This window comes from Haliaeetus albicilla, chromosome 28 (assembly GCF_947461875.1).
Source record: "Haliaeetus albicilla chromosome 28, bHalAlb1.1, whole genome shotgun sequence".
Classification (NCBI taxonomy): domain Eukaryota; kingdom Metazoa; phylum Chordata; class Aves; order Accipitriformes; family Accipitridae; genus Haliaeetus; species Haliaeetus albicilla.
This window is the reverse complement of record NC_091510.1, coordinates 16,669,162-16,693,339: the sequence shown is the minus strand read 5'-3', so window position 1 is coordinate 16,693,339 and position 24,178 is coordinate 16,669,162. Positions and strand designations below refer to the sequence as shown.

Genomic DNA, 24,178 nt, shown 5'->3' with positions numbered 1-24,178 from the left:
GGCGCCCGGCCAGGCCAGGCCGGGCCGCAGAGCGAGGGCGGCGGGGACGGCTCTGCCCCGGGGACGGCGCGGTGAGGGGACAACGTGCTGAAGAGGGAAAAGGCTTTCACCTCGCCGTTGCCCGGCGGTCGCGGGCCCAGTGGGGACTCTGAAGTCAAACCCCAAAACGTTGCCGTGTACGCAGGGACTGGAACTGGCTCAACAGGGAAACTCGGGAAAGCTGAAAGAATTCTCTGTTCAAAAAGTTACTTAAATGGAATCCTGCCTTTCAAAGGGACAAAAAGTAGTGTTTCTAAGTTTCCTGCATTCTTTCATAAGAAAAAACCCAAGCCTTTTCTTAAAAGCTAAAGCTAGCCAGGATAGATGAAGTTTGAGTAAAACCCCCCCCGTTTCTGTCCATCATGTTCTGGAAGGAGCCGGGGGGTATTTTCTGCCTGTGGGTGCCGCCTTGGATGCTGCTGTGCTCCACCCCGCCCTGTTCGTGTGACCGCAAAGGTACCTCCGGATTAACCGCCCGGAGCGGAGTTCTCCGGGTCGTGGGAAACAACACGGAGTGGGTCCCGCTTTCTGTTCGAGTGGAGTGTGCCGTGTCGGCTTACACACGGGGAGAAGGTCCCGAGCTGTGTCATCACCTTTCTTTTTCACGTCCGAAGAAGTGTAGCCGAACTGGTAACGGTGATTCTTTTTGAGCAAAAGGTTTACGGTTCGGCACGTGGCACAGCCTCGCCCTCCCACCGCAGTGCCGTGCCGTGGGTGTTCGGCAGCTCCTCCCGAGGAGCCCTCCGCGCCCTCCATGGAACTTCACGGACCCCGCGCCGCTGTTCCCGCTCCCTCCTTTCTCCCGTTCTGCCTCCTCGGGATTTTACCGCCGGATTTCCCCGACCGGTGCGCGTGCGTACCGGAGAGAAGCACGCACGCTTACACGCTGCGCGCGCACACGCGTGTGTGCACGTACACGTTCGTGAACAGCCCGTCATTGCGAGGCCGAACACCCAAACGCCGTCTCTCGATGTTCTGTACACAACCACGCGTGAGGCGCCCGGGCGCCTCCCGACGCTGTCACATTCCCCCCCCCCCCCCCCCCCCCCAGCTCGGCTGCATTTTCCGGGGGGGAGCGGGGACACGGGCGGGGAGCGATGGGCCCGGGTTTCCCCCGGGAGGGTCCGCGGGCAAAGGCAGGCTGGAATGCCGAAACTCCCGGGCGGTTCCCCAGGAACCTGCCCGGCCGCGACAGCGCGGGCTCCCACAGCCGGAGTCAGCGTAGGTGCTCCAACAGAACTGCCCCCCCCGACCCTCATTGGATAGCGGCGATCTTTTATTATTAATTAGTACGGATTGGGGTTAAATGGGCTTTGTGGTGCCCGCTCGCCTGTGCTCACCCCCCCCCGAGGGCGCGGAGGACCCCCCGGGGCTGAGCGTGCTCCCCACTCGCCCGCTGGAACCGCGGGGCCGCCGCTTCCCACCGCCCCGGGACACCGGCGAGCCCGCCCCCGCCGCGGGGGGGACCCGGGAGCCGCCGGTGCGAGCCCGCCCCCTGCCGGCCGCCGCCGGTAAGGCCCGGGCGGGGGGGGGCGAGCACGGACATCCCACCCACCCCCCCCGCAGTCCCCGCTCCGGCAGCGCGATGGGGGGCGGCTCCGGCCGGGCGGGGACCCCCAACAAGCCGAGGGAGAGGAGGGGGGAGCGGCGGTCGGTGGGCGTTTGCTCCGTCCCCCCGGAGGGGTGCGGGGGGGGGGGGGGCTGCTCCTGCGCTTGGGAATTCACTGGCGGTGGGTTTGCCTTGAGAACGCAGGACAAGTTCAGCTTGATTTTCAGAATTCGGCTTGATTTTCAGAATTCGGCTCGATTTTCAGAATTCATCTTGATTTTCAGAATTCGGCTCGATTTTCAGAATTCGGCTCGATTTTCAGAATTCATCTTGATTTTCAGAATTCGGCTCAATTTTCAGAATTTGGCTCGATTTTCAGAATTCAGTGGGGTTAATTTTTCTTGGCTTCAAAACATGCAAGCAACCGTCAGTTTGCGACTGAAAAGAAACATCGTGGGGAAAATAGGATCTGACCATAAAGCTTTTAGAAAGACCTTAAACTGAGACCTTAATACAGGTAAGAACTTTGTCTATTCTGATACAGTGATTTACATTGTTATTTGTCACTTAAAGGGGGTTTCTTAAGGTCTGGCAAAGGAAAGGAATTTAATTGCCGAGTAATAACCCTGGAACATCATTTCTGAAACAATATAAACGCTCCTGAGTAAAAAGGCAGTAGCAAACGGCTTACTTTCTGCAGAAATGAGTAGTGACTGAAATACCGTTCAGCGGGTATGTATTTGGATCCACAGGCTATCCCAGCTCACACACACCTCTGCCCGTGCTCGCACACCACGCGGCCCTTCTCCAACAGCATCTACCAAGGCTCAGGTGAGCCCCGTGCCGGGGCTGCCACCAGCCTGTCATGCCGCAGGGGCTCTTCGCCCGACCTTCTCTCCGTTGTAGTGTCCTACCACGCTTCTCTCCGTTGTAGTGTCCCACCATGCGGAGGTTCACTGAGGATAGGGTCTGTAAAGCTTGTGTTCATACTGCCTGCTTGCATTCCATGTGAAGATCTGGCGAAAAGCTTGTTCTATTTCTTCTCGAGACCTTCTTTAAATGTCTCTTTCTCCTAACTTATATTTCAGGGAATAATAGTCACTTTTAAAGTGGGATGAGAGCACGATGGAGAGTGGATTGGGATATACTCAGAAAAGCGAACATTTTGTGGTTCTTTGTTTAATGAAATGGAAAATGTACATGAAAAACAGAACTACATGGTGAATGTGGCTTCGGGATCTGCTAACTTTCATGGGAATGCATATATAGTGCGTTTGTGGTCTGCTCTGACATTCATTGCGACTGACAGCACCCCCCTGGTGATGGCCTGGGAATGAATTAGTGAATGGATGCTTTTGAATGATGATATATCTAGGGAGGGGTATGGAAATGAGTGCCTGGTAGCCTTTGATCATCAGTTATGAGTAATATAAAAAGAGGAAAAAAAGGCGTAAATAGTAATAACAGTAATGGGCATAAATATGGCCTGAGGTGGTATAATTTTCATCCCCAAGGTTATACATGCTGCTTCACCTCAGGTATACAGAAATAGTAAATATATATTTTATTTATTTGTTTCTTTGTGGTGAACATTGGTAGATAATAACTAACACCTGAACAATTTAAATAAGGAAGAAGATGCCAAATTTCAGCAGAATTTTCAGAAGTGGTCAGCCTTCACTGGGTTTATTCACTGAAGTGAATCACAAAATTCCTGCCAGTTTCAGCAGAAACAAAGTTTATTCATTGGTAATTAGATTCCCTTAAATTCTTGTAGGTTAGGCCAAAACAACTGGCATTAAGAGCTGGCAGGAGAAAAACCCCATACCATAGAACTATTTTTATTAGAAAAAACAGTTTTGCTGGAACTGGAATACGTGAAAATTTCTGAAATTTCAAATGGAAAATCAAAGACTCCACCTTCAATTATTCAAAATATAACATTATTTTTTTATTTTAGAACATAGTCTACATTGTAGTATTAAAGACTATGTTAAAGCAACACTCTGAAGGTTGTAACATCACACACTCCAGAGGCAGGAGAGGTCTCCTATTTTATATCACTCAGGATACCGTTCATTATCTGTTCTGTTTCTTTCCCTATAATATTCCCAGCTCATCCATTGAAGAGTGTGGAATTAGTCTGGCTTTGAACCAGGCTGGGTACTGAAGAAGACAATTATTTTTAGAGCCCTTGCCTCATTTGTTGCTGAAGTTGAAAAGTGTATAGCGAATGAGACAGAAGTTTGCGGAAGTAAAAATGATCGCATCGCTAAAGAAGTTAGCGAGAGATGTCCCTGTCCTTATTCTGTCATGTTCTGATGTGGTGATAGGCAAGTTACTTCATTCTTTTTCCCAGGTGGTCGCCAAGTTTTGTTCTTCATTTCACGGTGCCTGATGTCAGATCTTCGGTCTTGTCTGCAGAATCCCAGAATCCAGGTAGGTTATCCCAGAGGTGGTCCAAAAATATATCGTTCTGCCTTTAAAAAGGATAGTATGGCAGAGAAGATCAAGGCCAGATGATGAAGAGTTTGGAGAAAACTAAGTACTGAGCAGGCATTATTTGTTTTCTGCAGCTGTATTATTAGCTACCACCTTATGATGCATGAACGTGCATTCTGGGAGTTTTAAAGGTTTTTGAACCATTGCATTTGCAATGTTTTAGATGCTGGGGGTTTTTCATAACTTGTGTGCCATTTCTCAGCTTTTAAAAAAGCAGATCTAACCTTTTAAACTGCAGTAGCAAACTGCACTGCTTTAATTTAATTAATTTTTATTGTAATTTTTATTATTTTAATAGATTGCAGTAAATTTAGACTTCAATGATTTCATTTTTAAAAGGAAGAGTGTACACTATTTTATCTATTCATTCCCAAATTGGTGATTGCTATTAGCCTGAAGGCATCAGTTCCCAGCTCTTTCTCCTGGTGACATGACTTCTAACTTTCCTTCAAGTCACAAGTTCCATTTCCGAAACTGATTCTGTGTTTGACTGAGAGATGTGAATACTTGTTTCAAAACTATCAGACAAAAGTAACTTTAAATAAAGTAGACCTTTTTTTTGTTGTTTTATTGCATTTTTATAAATAATATCCATGTGAGTATATTTTTAATGGTTTCAGTTTTCTCAAATCTTGATTATTGATTTTTTCATTGAAAAAAATATATATCATGAAAATTATGTGTCCTTAAAACAACTGCAAAACATAGTAAACTAAATAGTTACATTAGTTTAGTATTAACATAATACTATTTATAAGATTATAACTTTCCTATTTATAAGATTAGCAATTGGACTTAAAAATTAAATTAATTTATCCAAGTTGCATTGAAGTATTTAGTTGTGAAATATTCTCAGAAATAATTAAAAGGAAAACTTTATATTGAAACACATGTATATAAAACTATTTCTACAAGTTTCCTTTTATTGCTTGCATTTTTGAAACTTGTGTAGTACTTTTTAGTGAATGAGGAGAACGTTACCACCTCAGCAAGGTGTTTTGTCCTCTGCCGTTTGAGAGAGGGTGGAACGTTGCCTAGAAATGGCAGCCCTAGCTTAGGCAGGTGGTCCAGGATCTGGTGGCTGACACCGGTTCTTCCTGCAGAAGCAGCCAAAGTCCTGTTTAATTGTGTCATTCTGCTTGCTGGGATGGATTTCTGGGGTGATGCCAAGGGCAGCTGTTTGCCCTCCTTTTGTGGGAACAAAGCTGGCCTTGCTTTCTCTTTATATCAGTTCTCCTCCATGTTCCCGGTCATTTCTTCTTCCCTTTCTCTGGCTATTCGTTACCTTTGCAATACTCTTTTTGGAGATACGTTGGCAGATGCCGTTCACAAGGCCAAACCATTGATTTTTCTTGAGGACATTGTTTTATTTTTTAGCTTGGCTTCCTATGAAAATGACATCTATGCAACGTTCACAATGTCTGTGAACTGATGAGTTGATTTCTGCCAATTTTGACAGACAAGTATAGGTCTCAAAGCTTATTTAATATCTTACTGCAAGTAGTGCGTAGCAGAGCAGATAAAAAGAGACATCCTCTAAACGCCCTGTCTGTGACAGAAGTGCAGCCTGTCCTCACGCATGATTACATATAATAGAATTACTTTTCCCTAGATGTCCCCAAATGCAGGGGGAACTTCAGTTGAAGATTACACCTTCTCAGATAGAAAATCAGCCAGTCATGTAGTAATCCAGTATGTGTTAGACTCGGTACCCTCTGAGATTGCTAGTACTGTTCATTATCCCATTTCTGCATAAAATAACTCTCTTTTATCTCTTTTTCGACAGTCTCAGTTACTTACGTCTGTTTGGGACAAATCTTCTTAGATCTTATGAAGAGGTACTGGGATTTATTGTTTCCACTCTAGTGGACATTGTTTTACACTAAGGAACACTGAATTTAGTGGGGTTTTAGAGAGAAAGGTAGAAGATTTTAGCAAAGTAAAAAATAAAAGGGAAGGAGAGAAGAGTGGATGCAATTAAGCTTCTACCTTAGAAATGACAGTGAACATGAATAACAGCTGACAGAAATTAATCCTTTACAAAATTATTCTTGTATTGTACCAAAGGAAGTAATCTCTTTTATGAAAGTTACTTACCTGCAGCATCAGCTTCAGAGGGTTTAACATCTACATCTATTGGAGGAGATAATGGGCAGATTTGATAAATATTGCTCACTGAAAAGGCATGAAATGTATGAGAGCTGTATGATTTGTTGCTGAATGTGGCTGCCCACAAAGCCTTTGATGCATATGTCATACACGGGAGATTAAAAGCTCAAATTCTGCGACTATGGGATCATGCAAGTTTCTTGGATAACTGATCGAGTGTTCTGTGACTTGCCTAGCAAGAAAGCTTTAAGCGCTTACAGAATCAAAGTTAAAACTAAAGATATCATTACAATTTCTCAGGGAAAGAATAAAAAAGCACATCAAAATCTTTTAGGAACGTTCTTGGAAAACTATAGCCAATGTCTGAAAAGACCATCAGAGTGACAGTGCCTTTGGAGCAGAAAGATGAAATTTATATTATCCACCCTGTGGTAGGGAAGAATAGACATGGGAGGGATTACAGATGCCATAGCATGAAATAATGCCTCGCATATGGTAAAGAATATGTGAATTGTAAAGTGGGAAAAAAATCACTTTAGGCCATATGCTCCCCTCTGGCATCAAACTGCATGGGAGAACAAAATAATCCAAAAATCATGTGATTTTTGAAGCGCAGCCATTCAACTGCATTCTGCTGCTGCCTTTGTACATTACGCAGAGCTGGATCCAGACGTGCTGTATAAGAAGCTACACAATACTTTGAACAGTGCTAAAGGAAGGGGAGCACGGCCCCATTCATCTCCCAGTTCCAACCTTCCCCATGCTGGAACTGGCAAGGAAACAGGAGAGCAAGGGTGAGCAGGGCAGGGTCCTGATACTCAGCTCAGTTTCGGTAGAACGTGAGTCAGGCACACAGGATGCCGTCGTAGCCTAAATAAAGTCAGTGGTAAAACTGCCATTGGCCTAACAGGGCCAGAATTTCTGTCTCATTATATACCTCCGACACCCCCGTCTTCCTGGAGCGACTGTGCAGCTGCTGCTGAGGCATCGCCATCGCCCCAGCCCCGCACTGCTGTTCGGCACCACTCTCCTGACAGCATCGGGAGATGGGACAGAACATCAAGTGGTTCGTGGTCGGAGCGGGACTGCCTGGAGCCTGCATTTCACGTGTGTGGGTTTTAGGTGGTGTCAGGAGTATGACACCGTGGGGAGCTGCTCATTTGTCAGCTCTTTCCTTCCTGTCACTACAGTTTGTTTTTTTTAACCCATCCTATTGGCCATGTTTTTACAGAAATGGGAATACAGTTACTTTTCTCCTTGGAGCAAATCCCTTTGAATTCCTTAGTTTTGCTGCTTTCCTTACCATGCAGCCAGAGACCTAGGAGCATAGGCATGGGAAATCTGGAAGGAGTGCTTTGTAGGAGCTCCATTCAAAACCCACCTGTTAGCAGAAGCTAGGATGTGTGGCAGTTCTGCTTACATGGCAGGTAGGCAAAGGTTTACCGACATGTCCCAATACAAGAGAAGCTGTGTAACGTGAAACAACAGAAGACTGTACCATGAAAATAATTAACTGGTAATTAGGGCCTCTTACATTTTCTAATTGTGGAATATTTCTTCTAATGAGGAATATTTTCTGCCACAGAAGTTTTAATTTCTCTGTTCCCTGGGCATTCGAGTTGCACTTTCTGTTTTCTAAATGATAATGTTTATCACACTTGCTAAGCCTAATTTCTCACACATGAGGGAATAAAATCTTTGCTGACTTTCAGCTGCCTCCACATGGGACAGACTAAGAGGTGGTTTTCGTGTGGGAGCAGGTACCAAGAATCAAAACATCTGGCCCGAGGGCAAAGGCTTTTCTGTCCCTTTGGTAATGACAGGTAAAGAAGCTGAGGAACTGAATGCCAAGGGTTGTAATCCTTGACGTGCAGGGAAGAAAGCTGAGAGAAGAAATGCAGTAACAGATGTAGAAGGACACAGTGTTGGCAAATTCAAAAGCTATGAGAGGATCCAGTCAGCAAGAGAATATGGCATGCCTGGCATTAAACACAGTAATTACAAACCTTTTAAATTGCATTAAAGTTCTTCCATATTTACTCAATGACACCTCTGAAAATGATCTAATTAAAATAGGGTATTCTGAGAAAATAAGAGACTTCTGAATCTCTGCAGAAGGCTGGTGCTGCTTTTTTACTGAAAGCAGTAGGCATTCCAGAGGACTTCTGGGTTCGTGTCTATGGCAGGTAGTGACAGTGCGTGCCTGAGTGACATGCGAGAGGACTATACTGCTCAGAGAGCTCAACGCCAGGAATTCTCTTTGTCATATTAGTAATTCCTGGAGAAGGATATTTGCTCAACAGCCAGGACCCAGAAATATTTTTACACAAGTGGTAGATTTTAGAGGACAAGCAAGAGCCCTTTTGGTTCCAAAAGACATGGGCAGCACCTGAAGCAGAGTGAGAACAGCAGCCTCGTGGCATGTTTGTTAATAGGTCAATGTTCTCCTTGACAGGCAGCATGTTCTTGAATCATATAGTTCATGTAGTACTGAGTACCCCGCAGTGAGTACCAAAGAGGCGAAGCAGAGTGGGTATGCTAAGACAAACAAATCCAATACAGAAACCCACAGAAGGAAGAGATTCAGTGAAGGGAGTGATGGAGTATCTGGAATTTGTATCTATCCTCAGCAATCCATTCATTACAGAAGTTACAGTACTATAGCATTACCAGATGTCAACAGGAGAAGAAATAATGTGGGATTATCGAAAAGTTGGAAGTAAAACATGAATTCTGAGAGTAACGGATGGATAACAAGAGCGTTAAAATGTATACATTATCTACAACATGTATTTAGAGACCTTTGTCTGGCATGAGTTCTTCAGAAAGTCCTAATGACAACTGCAGATAGATTTAAAAGGGCCCAGACTTCCACAGTTAACAGAATGAATGAGGGAACTTGTACAGCCAACACAATGTCAATATGAATGATGTAAAATGATGTAAAAAATGCTGAACTGTGTAAAATGTTTCCTAGGGGAAGGAGTAAGGAGTGACAGGTCCTAAAGCATGGCTTCAGTAGATGATAATTTACATAGGAAATGCTCCAGAGAGTTAGTAAAAAAGCTGTGGAAAGCAAAGATATGTTATAAGAGAAAGCTAAAACCAAATTACAAGGCACTGATAGAAAATAAATGTCACAGCATCATGCAAAATATATGGAAGCAATTGAAGCAACTACTGTTTTCATGCAACATTTCAGCTTCATGCTTACATTTATATTCTTTCAGATGATCAAAATAGGTCCAGATGTATCTAAGAATGGGCATGGAGTTGTCCTTGAGCTTAGGATAAAGGAGCATGGAAAACTTGCCTGGGTAAGAGCAAAAACAAAATTATGTTTAAGATCTACTAGATATTGTTTTTACTGAGATTGCACAATATTCTCAATGCCAGAGGGTTTAAAACATTTTATGAATAAAATCGAAACATCATTTCTAAATTATGTATGTTCAGTTGCATATGTAAAATGTAGGTTTAAGCATTAATTTAAAGGTACCATCTCGGTCAATATAAGATACAGCTGGCTAATTGGCTGTTTGTAGATTTTCATATGTTTATAACAAATAGCAGGTGTACGCTAGGTTGCAAATGTGCATGTATGATATTGAAAACTTTCATTCAAGCAATTAATAGTAGCTGTTATAGATCTGAGCTGGAAAAGTTTCCCTCCTATATTTTTCTAGATGGTTTTCCAAATAATTTCATTTAGATTTGTGAATGATTAGCATTTCTAAAAACTAGTCTTATGTATATGTGAACTTGGACACTTGGAAGATAAGGAATATGTTACAAAAGGCTCATTTGAAAACTTTGGTTTGCTCATCTACCCCATTTTACTTCTTGAAACTTGTAGCAGAGTTAATTCAGTTTCCCTGGGTACTAACCCACAAAGTAAGGCTTGTGTTCCTTTTTGTCCTCTCATAGTGCCTTACCTCAACTGCTGTATGTTTTCCTATTTCTGCTGTAAATGAGGTTGTTGACTTTAAAATTATAATCTTCCTTTTATGATCTAACATGTTCTCATTCAGTTCTTCTATCTGTGCCTGTTTCAGCACACCTCTAAGGGTCTAACAATATATGCCCACCTTGTTTCTGCTTATATTATGACAACTTTTAAAATTACATAGTCACATACTGTTTTTTTCTCCAGATTGAGTAGTGAACTGGAGTTTCATTTTTTGCCTGACTGACTCTGCAGCACATCTTCTGTTTGTTTATAGCACGTAATAGAAGTTATCCTGCATTTAATTCATTAACATGCTTTTGCTATATAATTTGCAGCTTTATTACCGCTAACCAAATACCATTCACAGTAACAAAGACATCATTCTGCAAAAAATCCAGCAAGAAGAGGACACAGGATGGGCTGGGGAGAGCACTGGAATGGAATTCCTACTTCACTCTTCTATAACATTTTCCATCTTCATTCTTAAAGGATTTTTACGAAGATGAATCATTATTTCCATTTGCCTGTGGGAGAAACTGAGTCACCTGAAGAGGAACTGATTTGCCACACAGCAAGTCAGTGGCAGAGCAAAGAGCAAAGAACAAGGCTCTTCATTTCCTGCCTGGTGCCCTCATGACATTAACTCAGTTTACAGCTCTGCCACAGTCTTCTTCCTGACCTTATCTGAGTCATTTGGGTTCTTTAGTCTGCTAACACTGAAGTGCATGTTTCATTTAAGTTTTTTTTTAAGATCACAACTGGCTGAAAACACTCCAGTAATACCTTGGCCATATACATGGATGGTTCATTCTTTCTCACAGGTTCTTTGCAGGGGAGAATTTTTTGTTCAGTGCACTGTTACATTAGGTAATATTTTATTTTTCCTGCTGTGTTTATTTTTTCCCAGAAAGTTTTCACAAGGACTAATTTTAGTCAGGGGGAACTTGTGTCTGTAGATGATAGAAAGTGGTAAGTTAGAGGAGCCTCTGTTCAGCTGCTCAGAGGGTACATTACCTGTGTGCTATGGGCCTCCAGTTCTTCAGCTTTGCAAATGCTATTTTCCTTTTCCATAGACATCTGGAGCACAACTGTCTGCACTCCAGATGATGTCATGGTGCAGATGAGAGGAGAGTTCACTCCTCCACCTACGGCTCCCCACGCAGCATGGATGAATAGCTGAAAAAACCACCTTCTTTCCCCTCCCCTACCTCATCCCATATGCACATAAAGCTCTTCCAAACATTTCCTCTAGCATTCCTCCTAAGAACACCTCTGCACTGTCCTGCAAAGCCTCATGTGGTATGAAGCAGCCATTTCAGTATTTGGCTCTAAATTTGTTGTGCGTTTTGCTGTTACTACTTCTGCTGTTCCCTCTGCTTTCTTCTGTTCCTTTTACTTTCCTTACTTCTTTTTTATACTCTTTCTCCTATTTCTACTGTGTCTTCTCCCTTTCTCACTTCTGTGTATTTTTTTTTCCTTTTTATGCTTCTTTTCCACAAGAAAAAGGGAGGTGTTCCACTCTAGCCCAACCTCAGTCACAGAGGCATGGCGAAGTGAGCTGGCGAGCTGGCAGAAAGCACTGCTCTTGTCTGGCTGTGCAGGGAGAGGACTAGAGCTTTGCTGCTGTGAGGATTTCCCAGAAGTAATACTGGAGCTGGTCCAACAGTTTACAGTAAAAGGGCTGCAGCTCTAATGCAAGTGCAGCAAGGTGAAGGCCATCTGTTTTTTAGGTTAGGTACAATAACCAAGAGTGGCTTGTCAGGTGTGTCTCTGGTCTGAGAAATTAAATAACATCTTTGGACAGGATGCTATGTGGAACACCCTGGGCTTGAAGGATCCAGCCTTCATATGAAGTCTGACACAGAAGAGGAGAGGCAGAGCTCCGCTCTGTAGTGAGCATGTGGAGTTAAGAACAAAAGGCCCCATAACTGCAGGACATTATTGTGGGGCCGGGGAATCAGTTTCTTGGCCTCCTTAGCCCCATTCTCCAAGCAAGATGCTCAGCAGTGCTGACAGAAGGAGCCTGGCTGTGAAGAACATTTTACTTTGCTGCATTTGGGTCAACCTAAGAGGAATAGTAGGGGTAGAATATGTACTGGGGTTATAGCCACCTTCTCCTGAGCAGTGAACAGACACCTTAGACACTTTTCAAGGCAGTGAAACCCGCGCCTCTCTGCCGTACGCTGCCCAAACACTGGGAACAGCAGTACCTGCTGAGTGACCGGGCATATTGAGTTCAGCACCTCTGAAGGATGAATGCATCCCACTGTTGGGCTTGCTGCAGTGTCATACCCCGCAGAGCAGAAGCTGAAGCAATGGGGCAGAACCCATTAGCAACATAGTTTGGGGAGGACAGCTGAACAGTGTTCAAGGAAAACTTTCAGTGCATCATTCTCACAGAGGGGAACTGTGTACAACATGTGGCAGACAACCGGGGTGTGTGGTGCATGCTAGATTCTCCCATGACGTGTGACACACAAGCCTTGGTTCAAGTAGGACCAAGCATCCCTTTAGATGGAGATTTGGGTAACTTATCTGTAGGCCAAAAACTAGTTGTTGTGGATGCTCCCTAAATGTACTCAATTTTTACGAGATAAAACAGTTCTAGAAATGCAGCATGTACTTGGCATAGGAAATGTTAGTCCTCAGGGCCAGTGGGACTTTGTTCCCCTTGTCCGTGAGCGGTTCTTATGGAGGTTCTTCCTTCCTCTATGGGAGAAATTTTCAATGTGAGTGGAGTTATTGACAGTGGAAATTGCACAGCTTAAGGAAATCTTTTAAATATGCCAGGCCCACACCACTGGGAACTCGCAACGAAAGGATCGATTCAATACTCAGTAAGAAGTTGAGAGCTGCAGATACTGAGATGCTTGTGGCAGCCTGCGCTGCTGAGATGCACAAGTGTTTTCTGTAGGAACACGGCATTTTCCAAGGGCTGCTGGCTTCCTGCTTATGTATCTTGCCTGCAGTTCCGGTGGGAGGCGATGGAGGCAAGCGTGTACTCAAGAGACAGGGAATATCTTCTCTTGTGTTTGCACAGTGCCAGGTACGAGAGAGCGATGAAAACAGGTCAGATCTCCAAGTGCTAAACAAGCGTAGATAGTGATACCAATAATTGTTTGGAACACACTGAATTTAGTGCTTTGCAGCAGCCTAATGACATGGACAGAAAGCAGAATGGTGGGCTTATTCCGAACTTCTTTGATTTGATTATTTTTGTCTATTGTGTGTATTTATACTCCGCTTATTCATTGAATAAACTGAAATTAGAGCTTTGTGGCACAAGAAATGCATTACACAATTAGCCTTATATGAAAATGTAAAATGTAAACTTCATTTTTTCTGTTCAATGAATGATGGCTCTTCTTTTAAACATTATTAGATGAATGAAATAAACATAAGTTTTCAAGACATTAGCCTTGGATCAAAGTCAGGGATATAATTGTAAACAGTGAGCTCTTTGTGGCTACGTCTACACTGCTTTTCACGTTGCCGCCAAACATGGCCAAGGTCCCAGGCTAGATTGCCGTGCCTATGCCCGTATTAAAGGTTGTTCAGGACATCACAAAAGAATCTCATCAGGTGTAGTCAACTTGTCTGCATCCTGCATGGTGCTTACAGGTACTTCCTTAAGTAAGAAAGGTACAGGAATGTAGGAAATCAGGCATCTCCAGGTTTTCAGGGTTCTGTTGATTTCAGACAGACAGGATCCCTTCCCAGTATTCTCCTGTGGTTAAGGATGTATCTCTAGTTTTTATCATTCCTTAGACCTTGAAAATACTTGCAAGGGATACCTAATAATAGGAAAGTAGATGCTCAAAAGCCAGCATAGTGTATTGCCATGACTTTTGGCCACAACTGTGCTGGTAGGGCAATATATATATATATATATATATATGTAGAAGTACCTCCCCCATTTCCGGGTGGCAAATATGTTTTTTTATCTAGCTAGGGTTTCTATATGTTAAGAGCAGTGCATCAATATGAAAAATACTCTGCCCGACTACCAAGCTCAGCTTCACTTTTCCTTTTAAAATTTAAACAAAGTACTCTGGATGTAATCTACTGCTAGGCTTTAGAGAATGGAATTACACAACTGATTTGTCACCCACTTAGGATTGTCTGTTATGGCATGCAGTAGTCTTCTAGCAACAATTACTCTGAGACGTAACAGGGCAAGAAGGTTTTAGGTACCAACAGCTGAGTGACATTTTGATGCTGTCCTACTTATGAGATTTACCCATTCTTTCTGAGTAACTTCAGGATGGGCCTCTCAACCATTCATCTGCATTTGTGATTTCATACATGTGCCTCTCTGTAACTGCAATGTTTCTGGTAGCTTCCCCCCCCAAAAAAAGAGGCTGGAAGGTAAAAATTGACTGCCATAATAAACCTCAGCTTTTAGCCACTATAATTTCTTTGTTTTATTCCTAACGTCCTTGTCTCTATCGTTGTTTGGTTTCCTATTAGCTTTTTTTTTTCTTACTATTTCTTTGTCACACTTGGTCATGAAATCTCTTGTCTTCCGATAGCTGGCATTCGTCTTTAAGCTTGGTTCCTGGGGAGTTGGACAGCTTGGGTTCAGGTTGTAAAATAAATATACCTAGCCATTCTGGTTCCTGAGAAAAAAATTGAACACATAAAGCAAATTTTAGTGAAAGGCTCATACATAAACTCTCCTTTTTAATAAATATTTTTTTTAAAGCCAGTGTTAAGGATTTGGAGTGCTGCTTTGTGGATTTTTTTTCAACATACAGAGTCAGCAGTAATGTCTCCAATGGTCCCATTAAAATGGCCAGTGCCCCGGAGTACAGACGTAATAAACTGAGCCAGGAATTACATGACCTGACCAGGGCTGAACACCCAATTGAGAACACGCTATTCTATGGATCAGTAGAGGTTATCTAAAAGGCAAAGTATTAACTGCAGGAGGGGATTCTGTTGCCTTCTGAAGTCTCAGACTTATGACCTAAGATGGGTCACTTTTAGTGACAAGAACTGCACAGCCATAGCAGGTCATCACACACTTTGTGGGAGTGGAACTATTATGGGACACTTAGGCAAGAACAGTACACATGGCCTCTTTGCGGGACGTAGGGTATCTAGCACACTGTGCTCATGCTGTTGCAATATGCCACCAGTCCAGCACCACATGGGAAGTGTGAGCATTAGATACCTTGTGGGTGCTCACATCTTACCCACAAATAATCAGCAATGCAAAGGCAAGAGACGGCATAAGCCCTTTGAACATTAATAGGATTATCTCAGGAAAGAAAAGCTTATCGGCGAAAGTTGTATCAGCAAAGCACACAGCCTCACATGCAGAGTGGCATGGTCAATCCATAAATGGTATGTATTAGTACCACTACACCACTGTTAACTTCAACAAAGATGGATTCACTCTCATTACAAAAACTTGCATGGAAGTTGTAAGGAGCAGAAATAAGAACTTAAAAGCAGGATGTGCAAGTGAGTCTGTTCAGAACCAGCATGGTGGCCCCAACTGTAGTATTTAAAAATTAGTTTTGTTGGTAAAAAGCCCGTTCAGTTTTATAAGCAGAAAATTATTTCATGTTCATCATGTAGTATTTGAAACAACTGGATAAACCAGAACAAATGTGTTAAAAAATAGATTAATAGTTTGTTTTCATCGTGAAGAATGATTTCTTCCTATGCATACTGTCTAGTTCCTGGGGTTCTGTGACTGTGTGACAATCTCCACTTTTATTAAAAAAGAAAGGAAAAGCACATTCCTATTCTTCACTAACATTCACATTCATTAACATCACATTCCTAAGAGAATGTGAATGTGATCCGAGTGTACCTAAAGGCTCAAAAATCAAAAGGTAAATAGAAAGGCACCAGCATTTACAATATTGTGAGTTTTACAAGGGGATGATATTTCTTTTAGATGTGACTCATGATTTCTAAATGCTTCAGGAACGCAACAATGAGTTGTATAGAGACCGGATTGCATTAGTTGCTAGAGGAAGTTGCAGTAGGAGACGTGCTAACCCTAGAAAGGCAACTGTCACTCATAGATTCTAAGAACTTAAAAAAATGCATACACATCACAGAGACTTGGAATCAGGAAGGAAAGGTAAAAGAGGTATTAAGATACAACTTCAAACCCCGGTCCGATGAGGTCAACAGAAGTATGGTTGCTGACCTCCCGAAGAACACCTTTTCATCCAATGGAAGAACTGGCAGTTTCCCGAGAACACCAGTCCTTTAAGGATGAGAGGGAAAATATAACCCAAAATGTCTTATTCAAAAAACAACAACAACCAATTTTTTTCCTGACCAAGAACAGTCTCCACACTCCCTGCAGTCAACACTTACCTTTAAAAAGTATCTACTTAAAAATTTCCTACATGGAGGTATTGATACTAATGAGGCATTGATATTATTGATACCAATGTGTACTATTAAAGGAATGTGGAGATTTTGCATTGGTAGTGGAAGTATCCTTAATCCAGTATCAACCAGAAGACACATTCCCAAAACATTTCAAAATATTTTGGCGCGCAGATTTTCAAGCATGACTGGGAACATGCAGACTTTTCAGTCAGCTCTTCTGTGTATCTACATGTGATAGTTTTGCCAGAGATGATTCAGTTGTTAACAATTTATAGTATTTACTGCCCTCCTGCTGCTAAGTAAACAGTTTTGTAAACTGACTCATGCCCTTGCTGCAATAAACAGATAGAACATATGAGTTGCATTGGTAAGGATCTTCAACTCTTGTAGGACAGCATACGTTCTTCTAATAGAAGGAAGGTGCCCAAGCAGGCACTAGCCTGGAGTGTGCTTGTCAGAATGGTATCTGGTCTGGGACTGACTGCTCTTGGTTTGGCCAGTCTCACAGGCAGCCAGAGGCAAGCACCGAATGTGGAGAGGCGTATCCCAACATGTATTCCAGACAGCTGGTGGAAGCTGTGGGTTGCGTCTCAGTGAGGAGAAGGAAAGTCGGAAACGTTTCTCATGGCATTTGGGATATCAATTAGCTACTATAGATTGGAAGATAGGTCACAGCGGGCACATTTATGTGAGCTGTTGGATGTGCAATGGAGTTCATATCTAGTGTAATCTTCCTTACAGCTGGAGTTCTGTGCATTGCTCCAGTGCACAATACTGCTGTCCGTGAAATGGCTCCTGTGCCAGGGAAGCAAGGAGGAGGCTGTGCACAGTGGAGCCATGTAGAGTGCACCAGTAATACAGATGCTTGTCTAGTGTTTCTCAGCCTCTGCAGAGTTGTGTTAAAGGAGGCTTAGATGAGCAACAGCATGGGTTCTGCATTCCCAGGTGTGCTTGGTCAGAAATGGAGGGTGGGGTACCAGAGTTAATCTTCACCATTCATCATCATCATCATCACCACCGTCATGACAAAAGATGGCTTCAAGCCACTCTTCTAGCTCTGTAGCCTTGGCTCGATATTTGGCATGTGGCTGCCTCACAGCTACCGTAACTCCTGCTCTGCAAATGTCCCTCAATAACAAGATTAGCAACTTCAGATTTGACATCAGCGGGGCACATCCATAATACCCTCACTGCAGCAGACTGGGAGGGGGAAAGTACCGCAGCTGGATCTTGTTTCTGGACCACTTCTGCGCATGGTGTTGTAAGGCCAGTCAGAGTTAGGTCAAAATGGAGACTCAGCCTCCTGCATTTATGATGTGATAAGCAGTAGATAAACCCAGGGTTTTGTCATTTGGGGTGGATGGGAACGCAGAGGTCAGAAGATTTTGAAGCCTCCACATGAGGTCCCGTGGCCAAAGGGCCAATTCAGAAGTGCCAGCGCACACCTCACGCTCTGAGAAACGCCAGTATGACACCTCCTTTATATTGGCACAACCCCTTTGACAAGCACGCGTTTCTGTATATAGCTAGGCAGACAGTTTCAACTACAGTGCATTTCAAAGGCTGTATTTTCCCAAAGAAAAGAGCAAAACAGCCCAGGCCGCTGCAGACTTGACGAGGGCGGCGCTCAGCCGCTGCCAGCGGGGCTGCAGCTCCCCAGAGCGTTCACGCCGCTACGCTTTCCCCGTCCGACCCTCGCCGCCGTGATGCCCCGATGCCGGACCGTCGTGGGGGAGAAAAACGAGCCAGCGCACGGCTGGAAGCGAGCCCACCGCCTGCCACCGTGGGCCCGGGCCCGGGCGAGGCGGGCCGCGGGCCCTTCGGCTCCCCTCAGGCCGAACCGTCAGGCCGGCTCTGTGACCACAGGGTGCTGTCTGGCGCCCGGTCCGACGCTTCGCCCTGCCGTCTGTCCGCAGGTAACGGGGCGTTCGGCGAGCGGCCGCCTCCCCACGCCTGTTTACAGCGCCTTTCTGACTGGATCCGCCTCGCCCCTCGCTCCGGCTCCCCGGCCCGCCGGGGGTACGTGCGGCCGCCGCCGCCGCGCCCGCTCCCGCCGCCGCGCCAGGCCCCGCCTCCCCCGCCCCCCGCCCGGCCCCGTCGGGCGGCGCCCGCGGGGTGACAGGCAGGTCTAGGCCACAGCCGAGTGCGCACGCGTCAGTTCCGGCGGGGAGCGCGGCGCGGCGCGTGGGTAGGAAACGCCGCGGCGGCGGGGCGAGCGGAAAATGGCGGCGGCCGCGCAGCTCACGGACGAGGAGCTCTTCTCGGAGCTGAGGCGCTTCGGCTTCTCCCCGGGGCCGGTCACCGAGAGCACCCGGCCCGTCTACCTGAAGAAGCTGAAGAAGCTGCGCGAGGACGAGCGGGCCGGGGCCCGCGGCGGCGCCAGCAAGACCCGGAACAGCAACAACAATAACACGGCGGCCGGAGCGGCGCCGGGCGGCGGCGGCCCCGGGCGGGCGGCCCCGGGCGCGGGTGCGCGGCTGGTGGGCGCCGAGCACCCCTACCTCCCCGGGGCCGCCGCCGGGAGCGGCCGGAGCCGCGCGGCAGCCCCCGCCGCGGGCGGCAAAGTGCTGCTGGGCTTCAGCTCGGACGAGTCGGATGTGGAAACCAGCCCCCGGAGCCAGGCCGGCGCCGGCGGCCGGAGGGAGCGGGCTTCACCCCTCTTCCGCGGCCCGAGGCCCGCCGCCCCCCACGGCGCCGGCGGCGTGAGTAGCGGCTCCCCCCCGGAGGAGGCGGCCAGGCGGAAGCCCAGCGCCTGGTGGGGGGCGGCGGCCAGGAGAGCGGCGGCGGCGGCTCAGGGCGTGAGGGGGCCCGGGGACGGCGACGAGGAAGGCGGGGAGGAGGACGACGAAGAGGAGGAGGAGGAGGCGGAGAGCGAGCAGCAGCGGTGGAAGAACCGGACCGTGAACGGTAACCGGCTCCTCCCCTACGGCGGCGGCGGCAGGGACAAGTACTCCGACTCGGAGGAGGAGGAGGAGGAGGCGGCGGGGGCCAGGCAGCAGGTACCGAAGGAGGAGGCGGCGGTTCGCCGGCCCAGACGGAGCCTCAGCAAGTCGCCTGCTCCATTCATAACAGGCAAATGCGCTGCAGCCGGCGCTGGCGTGATGGAGACGGGCCAAGAAAGGGCTGGCGGAGGCTGCGGTGCTGCTGTAGTCGTAACGAATGACAGGGCGGCGGCGGCTGCCGGGAGTCTAGACAGGGGCAGGAATCGGGAGGAGGAGGAGGCGGCGGCGGCGGGGGGAGGCGGAGGAGGAGGATGTGAAAATGTGGACTCTGGTCCTCCCAGCCCCAGATACCGCATCGGCCTACCTAAGAAATCCCCTCCGGTGTTGTTGCTGCCACCGCCGCTCACGGAGGTGGACAGCGGTAAAATCACTGACCCTCCAGGCACCGTTAGGAAAGCGACCAATAATCACGTTCTCGGCGGTGCTGCCGGTAGCTATAATGTCGAATCCAGGATCTATTCAGCTACCAACAGCCTTCCCCCGGGTGGAACCACCTCCTCCCTTAGACTCAACCACTCCAATCATACGGGTTCAAATCATACCTACCTGAAAAACACCTACAAGAAGAATCTCTCAGAGCCCGAGGAGGAGCTTCTCCAACAGTTCAAAAGAGAGGAGGTATCCACCACTGGAGGCTTCAGTGCACATTACCTGTCCATGTTCCTCTTAACTGCTGCATGCTTGTTCTTTCTGATACTGGGATTCACATACCTGAGAATGAGAGGTTCTGGAGTAGCTGAGGATGTGGGAGCCAACAGTAAGTATTAGGTGAAGGGTAAGAGCAGTTTCTTTCTGCAACTGGATATACAACTGTTAATTCACCTTTGCGTTCCCAGACATCCCTTACCGAGCAATTCTGGGTTCCACCTTGGTATAATCTTTCTACGTAGGATGGAGTGCAGAGAACTTGTCTCTCCTTAAGTATTATACCTTGCCAGCTGGTATAATGAGCTTGCAAGACATTTGAGGATAAACTCAAATCCTGGCATTCCCTGCCGTAATCTGTTGATACCTTGTTTTCTAGCATGTTTTCTTCAAAACGCAATTTTATGTGTTCTGTTCAATACAGCAGATATATGGTTAATACAGAATTGAAGAGTTAAGGCTTTATGCCGGTCTCACAGAAGTAATTAATGCACATCTAGATACCTGGGATTTCTGCAGGGCTAAGATTTGACTGTAGTTGTTTGGTAATAAAGCAGATTGTTTTAATTTATGTGTACTGAGGCTTGAAAAGGATGCTAGGTTGTGATGATGTTACACACTACAACGAACTTTGTGCAGTGAATGCTGGACCTATTGTGTGTTCTTTTCCAATAAGTACTCTTTTCTAAATTTAGTTGAGAGTATGTTTTTATACATGAAATACTGTTGTGCGTTAGTTTGAATTTGATTCTTTTTTAAATCCTGAATTACTTGGGAGCTTCTTTAATATGTGAAAGTGACTTCTTGGAATGGTTTTAGAAACTACCATCTTCTAGTCACAAAGCATACGAAAATGGAAACGTACCACCTAAGGGTGGTGATTCATGCTAATTCAATTCTTGGCTGCTCTGAAATGGACAGTGGAGATTCTAACATCAGAAAGAAAAATCATGCCATTACTATCTTAATTGCTCATCAGGAGCAATGAAAATTATGCAAAAAGCTAATTTTGGGACGTGAGAGCATTAGAATGTCCTTGGGGATGTGCATTTTTCTTGAAATAGTTGAGGAAGGCGTTTAGGGTGTATGCACGTGCATGTATTTCTTTGTATAGATAGTAGTGGATTTATGTACTTGTGTGTGGGCATGTATACAGTGCCTTGTAAGGAGTGATCCTGCTGCTAGATTGGGATCTGCTAGATGTTACAGGGCAGAAATAGCAGTGTGGGCTGTTTTTTTTTTTTTTTTCCCCTCCCATTCGAACGTTATTCATTACATTATGGTAGCAGATGAGTTCTTAATTCTGTTTTGTGCTTTTTTGCGGGGGGGAGTAAAGGATTTAGTGTTTAGGAAGGACAATAGCAGCAAGGACTTAAATATTTGCAGTGGTTTCATAGCTGTCCACGTGGCTCTTAACTACTGTTTAGTCTTGGTTTTTGGGAAGGCAGTGAACATATGCAGGTGGGCTAAAATTAGATACAGTGTAGTGTGTCTGTTGGGACTACTCATACTCATATTCTGTGGTTAACTTCTGGCCATAGCTGCTAGAGACATCAGTACATAAGAAAATTTATGTATAAGCTGTGTAATTCTACAAACATTTATTAGATATTTTTCTCCCTAGTCTTAAAATCTGATGATTTTAATAGGGCAGAAGGTATGTCTGTCAGCCTGCTGGGGTAAACTTTCTGACTGTCAAATTCAGTGGTTGAGTTAAAACTCGCCTGCCATGCTGATTGATGAAGCTGAATGTCTCAGCTATGCAGATAGCAATACTGTGGAAAGAAGGCCACTCTGAACTTTTTGTCTTGGAAGAAGACTTGGTTTTGAATGTGTGAACTTCCCTATAGAGCATGTGGGATCACTGTGTTGAGTATGTTGCTCTTAAAAAGCTAACCCAGCTGGAACTGATATACAGGGAAAATTGTTCTCTTCTGCTGTTTTGCTTGGGCTAGGCTGCCCAGCCAATGGTCTGGTAGCCCAGTGTTGCTTGGTAGTCCAGTTAAGCCAGTTCTTGGCCTGTTCTTAATTGTTCTGTTTTCAGTGGAGCTCCTGAAAGTGAATTTCCTGAAGATTTGTTCTGTCAGTGGCACTCACGTTTCATCTGTCCTCCTTTGTCACAGCCCTGGGCTTTGCAACGTAACAAATGGGAACAGCGGGAATAGTACCCATTGGAAGAAGCAAACAGCAGGATTTGTGGCTAGCTTCTTTGATAGGAAGAGGAGCAGGCTGCTTCTAAGTAATGTGGGAATGAGCAGGGAATTACCTTGCCCATACGCTCAGCACGTGCTCACTAAATTCTTACTCCTCAAATGGGCATATGCAACAAAAATATGGTAGGTCTGTAGATCAGGCAAGAACAGACAAGACAGGCCAATAAAGACTGATTGCTACTGGGAAGGGAAAGAACCCTGTCTTTTGTACACCCAATCTCGGCATTTACAGTATTTGTCAGGCTGTAATCCGAGAAGGAGGAGGTGCGTGTAATGGGGGAGGCTTAAAACTAGGTGTTGGGGCTGAATTTAGGCCAGGTAAAATAATATAGATGAGAAGATTCAGAAGAGGATTGTTGCTTATATCATGCATAATGTTCAAATGATTTCTTACTCAGAGCTCTGAAATAGCTATGAAGTCCTTTAGTTTTTCTGCACATGCGGCATAAAATTTTCAAAGGCAAATCAGAATTGGGCTAATTCTTCTGTATCTAACCTACATATGGTCACTTGAGGTAAGGTTTTTATGCATTTAGCTGTCTAAAATGCAGATAAATATCTATGGGGCTTTTCCTAAAGCATCTTAAACTGTTGATATTAAACTACTTTTTAAGTTTACATAAAAGACGAACTAATGCATAGGCGCACATCGTGCTTGCTATCTCTGACAGTGTTGTATATGAAAAGAAAGGTCATGGTGGGGGGGGTGGGCTTGATGCTGGTAACCTCATTCATGAGGCTCTGGCTGTAAAGCATGTTTTGCTTGTACCTGCCTTCAAAATACCATGGAATTCTCTCAACTTCTTGCCAAGCCAGCATAATATTTTGTCAGGAAAATGGTAGGTTTGACTTTAGTCTACTTCCTTAGGGTTCTTCAGACCCTGAAGAGTTGGGTATCTCTTCCAACTTAATTGGGTTTGTTTTGTAATGTTATTGTGAGTATCTCAGGTAGCTGCTCCTGGGAGTTAGTTCTAAAGTTATTTTTCATGGAAAGTTGTTAACGATATCGAATCAGTAGATGTTGCTTTCAGGTCTTGTTTACTTTCTGAAAGATGAGGGCACTAGTACTACGTTTAAGGTTGTGATCTGAAATAGGTTGTTTTTAAGTTACTCTCACTGTTTCTGCTCCAGTACTTTGCCTGGGGAGTAGATGATTTGTGAAAAACCACCACCAACAAAAAGTAATCTTTAAACTTTAGGTAGGTCTTGTTTAAAATCTTATTAGGAGAGGCTTTTGAAAGTGACATCTCTTGCTAGTAGTTTCTGTCTTTCTATGATACTTGTTACAAAACAACTGCTAGGAGGATAATCCTTACTATATTTGCTACTACTTGTGTTTTTGAAATGTTAATTCAGGCAGACTTAGCAGTCGTGTATATTGCAAGTGGAAGCTTATGCAAATCACAATTCTAAGAGTTTAATTCTATTCCATTGATGTTCCTTTGTTCTCGATTTTTAAATCTCTCAGGTGTTAAAACTTCTATGGAATTTTATGCAGGGTGTTTCATTGTTAAGAAGTTAGACTTGCTGTATGAAAGACAAGAAGATGACTGTTGCGCTCACGGGCCTGCAAATTACTATTAAGGTGCTGTGGTATTTCACAGATAACTGTTACAAATCTACTTGCCTTCTAAGATCACTTTCTCAGGAGAGTCTATCTTCTTGACAGTGTTGGCTTCAATGGAAGAAAATGAATTCTGGATAAGAAATATTTATAGAAGAGAAGATAGTAAAGGGAGGAAGCAAAATTAAAAGATTTGGAGAGTTCCTTTGTTGTGTGGCTATTAATGTTGCTTGTGCTTTGCAAGTG

General features: G+C 45.0%; 1 protein-coding gene across 3 annotated transcripts in view; it reads left to right on the top strand.

Moving 5' to 3' along the window:
• Positions 1-18,675: 18,675 nt before the first annotated feature.
• Positions 18,676-24,178, top strand: part of LEMD3 (LEM domain containing 3) — a 58,058-nt gene continuing 52,555 nt past the window's right edge. For 2 of the 3 annotated variants that reach the window (XR_011322608.1, XM_069773511.1), the window contains exon 1: positions 18,676-20,267. Coding sequence is in view for 2 of the 3 variants with exons in the window: in XM_069773511.1 (XP_069629612.1) it covers positions 18,731-20,267 (1,537 nt within the window). In the remaining variant the exon portion in view is untranslated. The remainder of the gene's footprint in view (positions 20,268-24,178) is intronic. The other variant, XM_069773512.1, reaches the window with a different exon arrangement.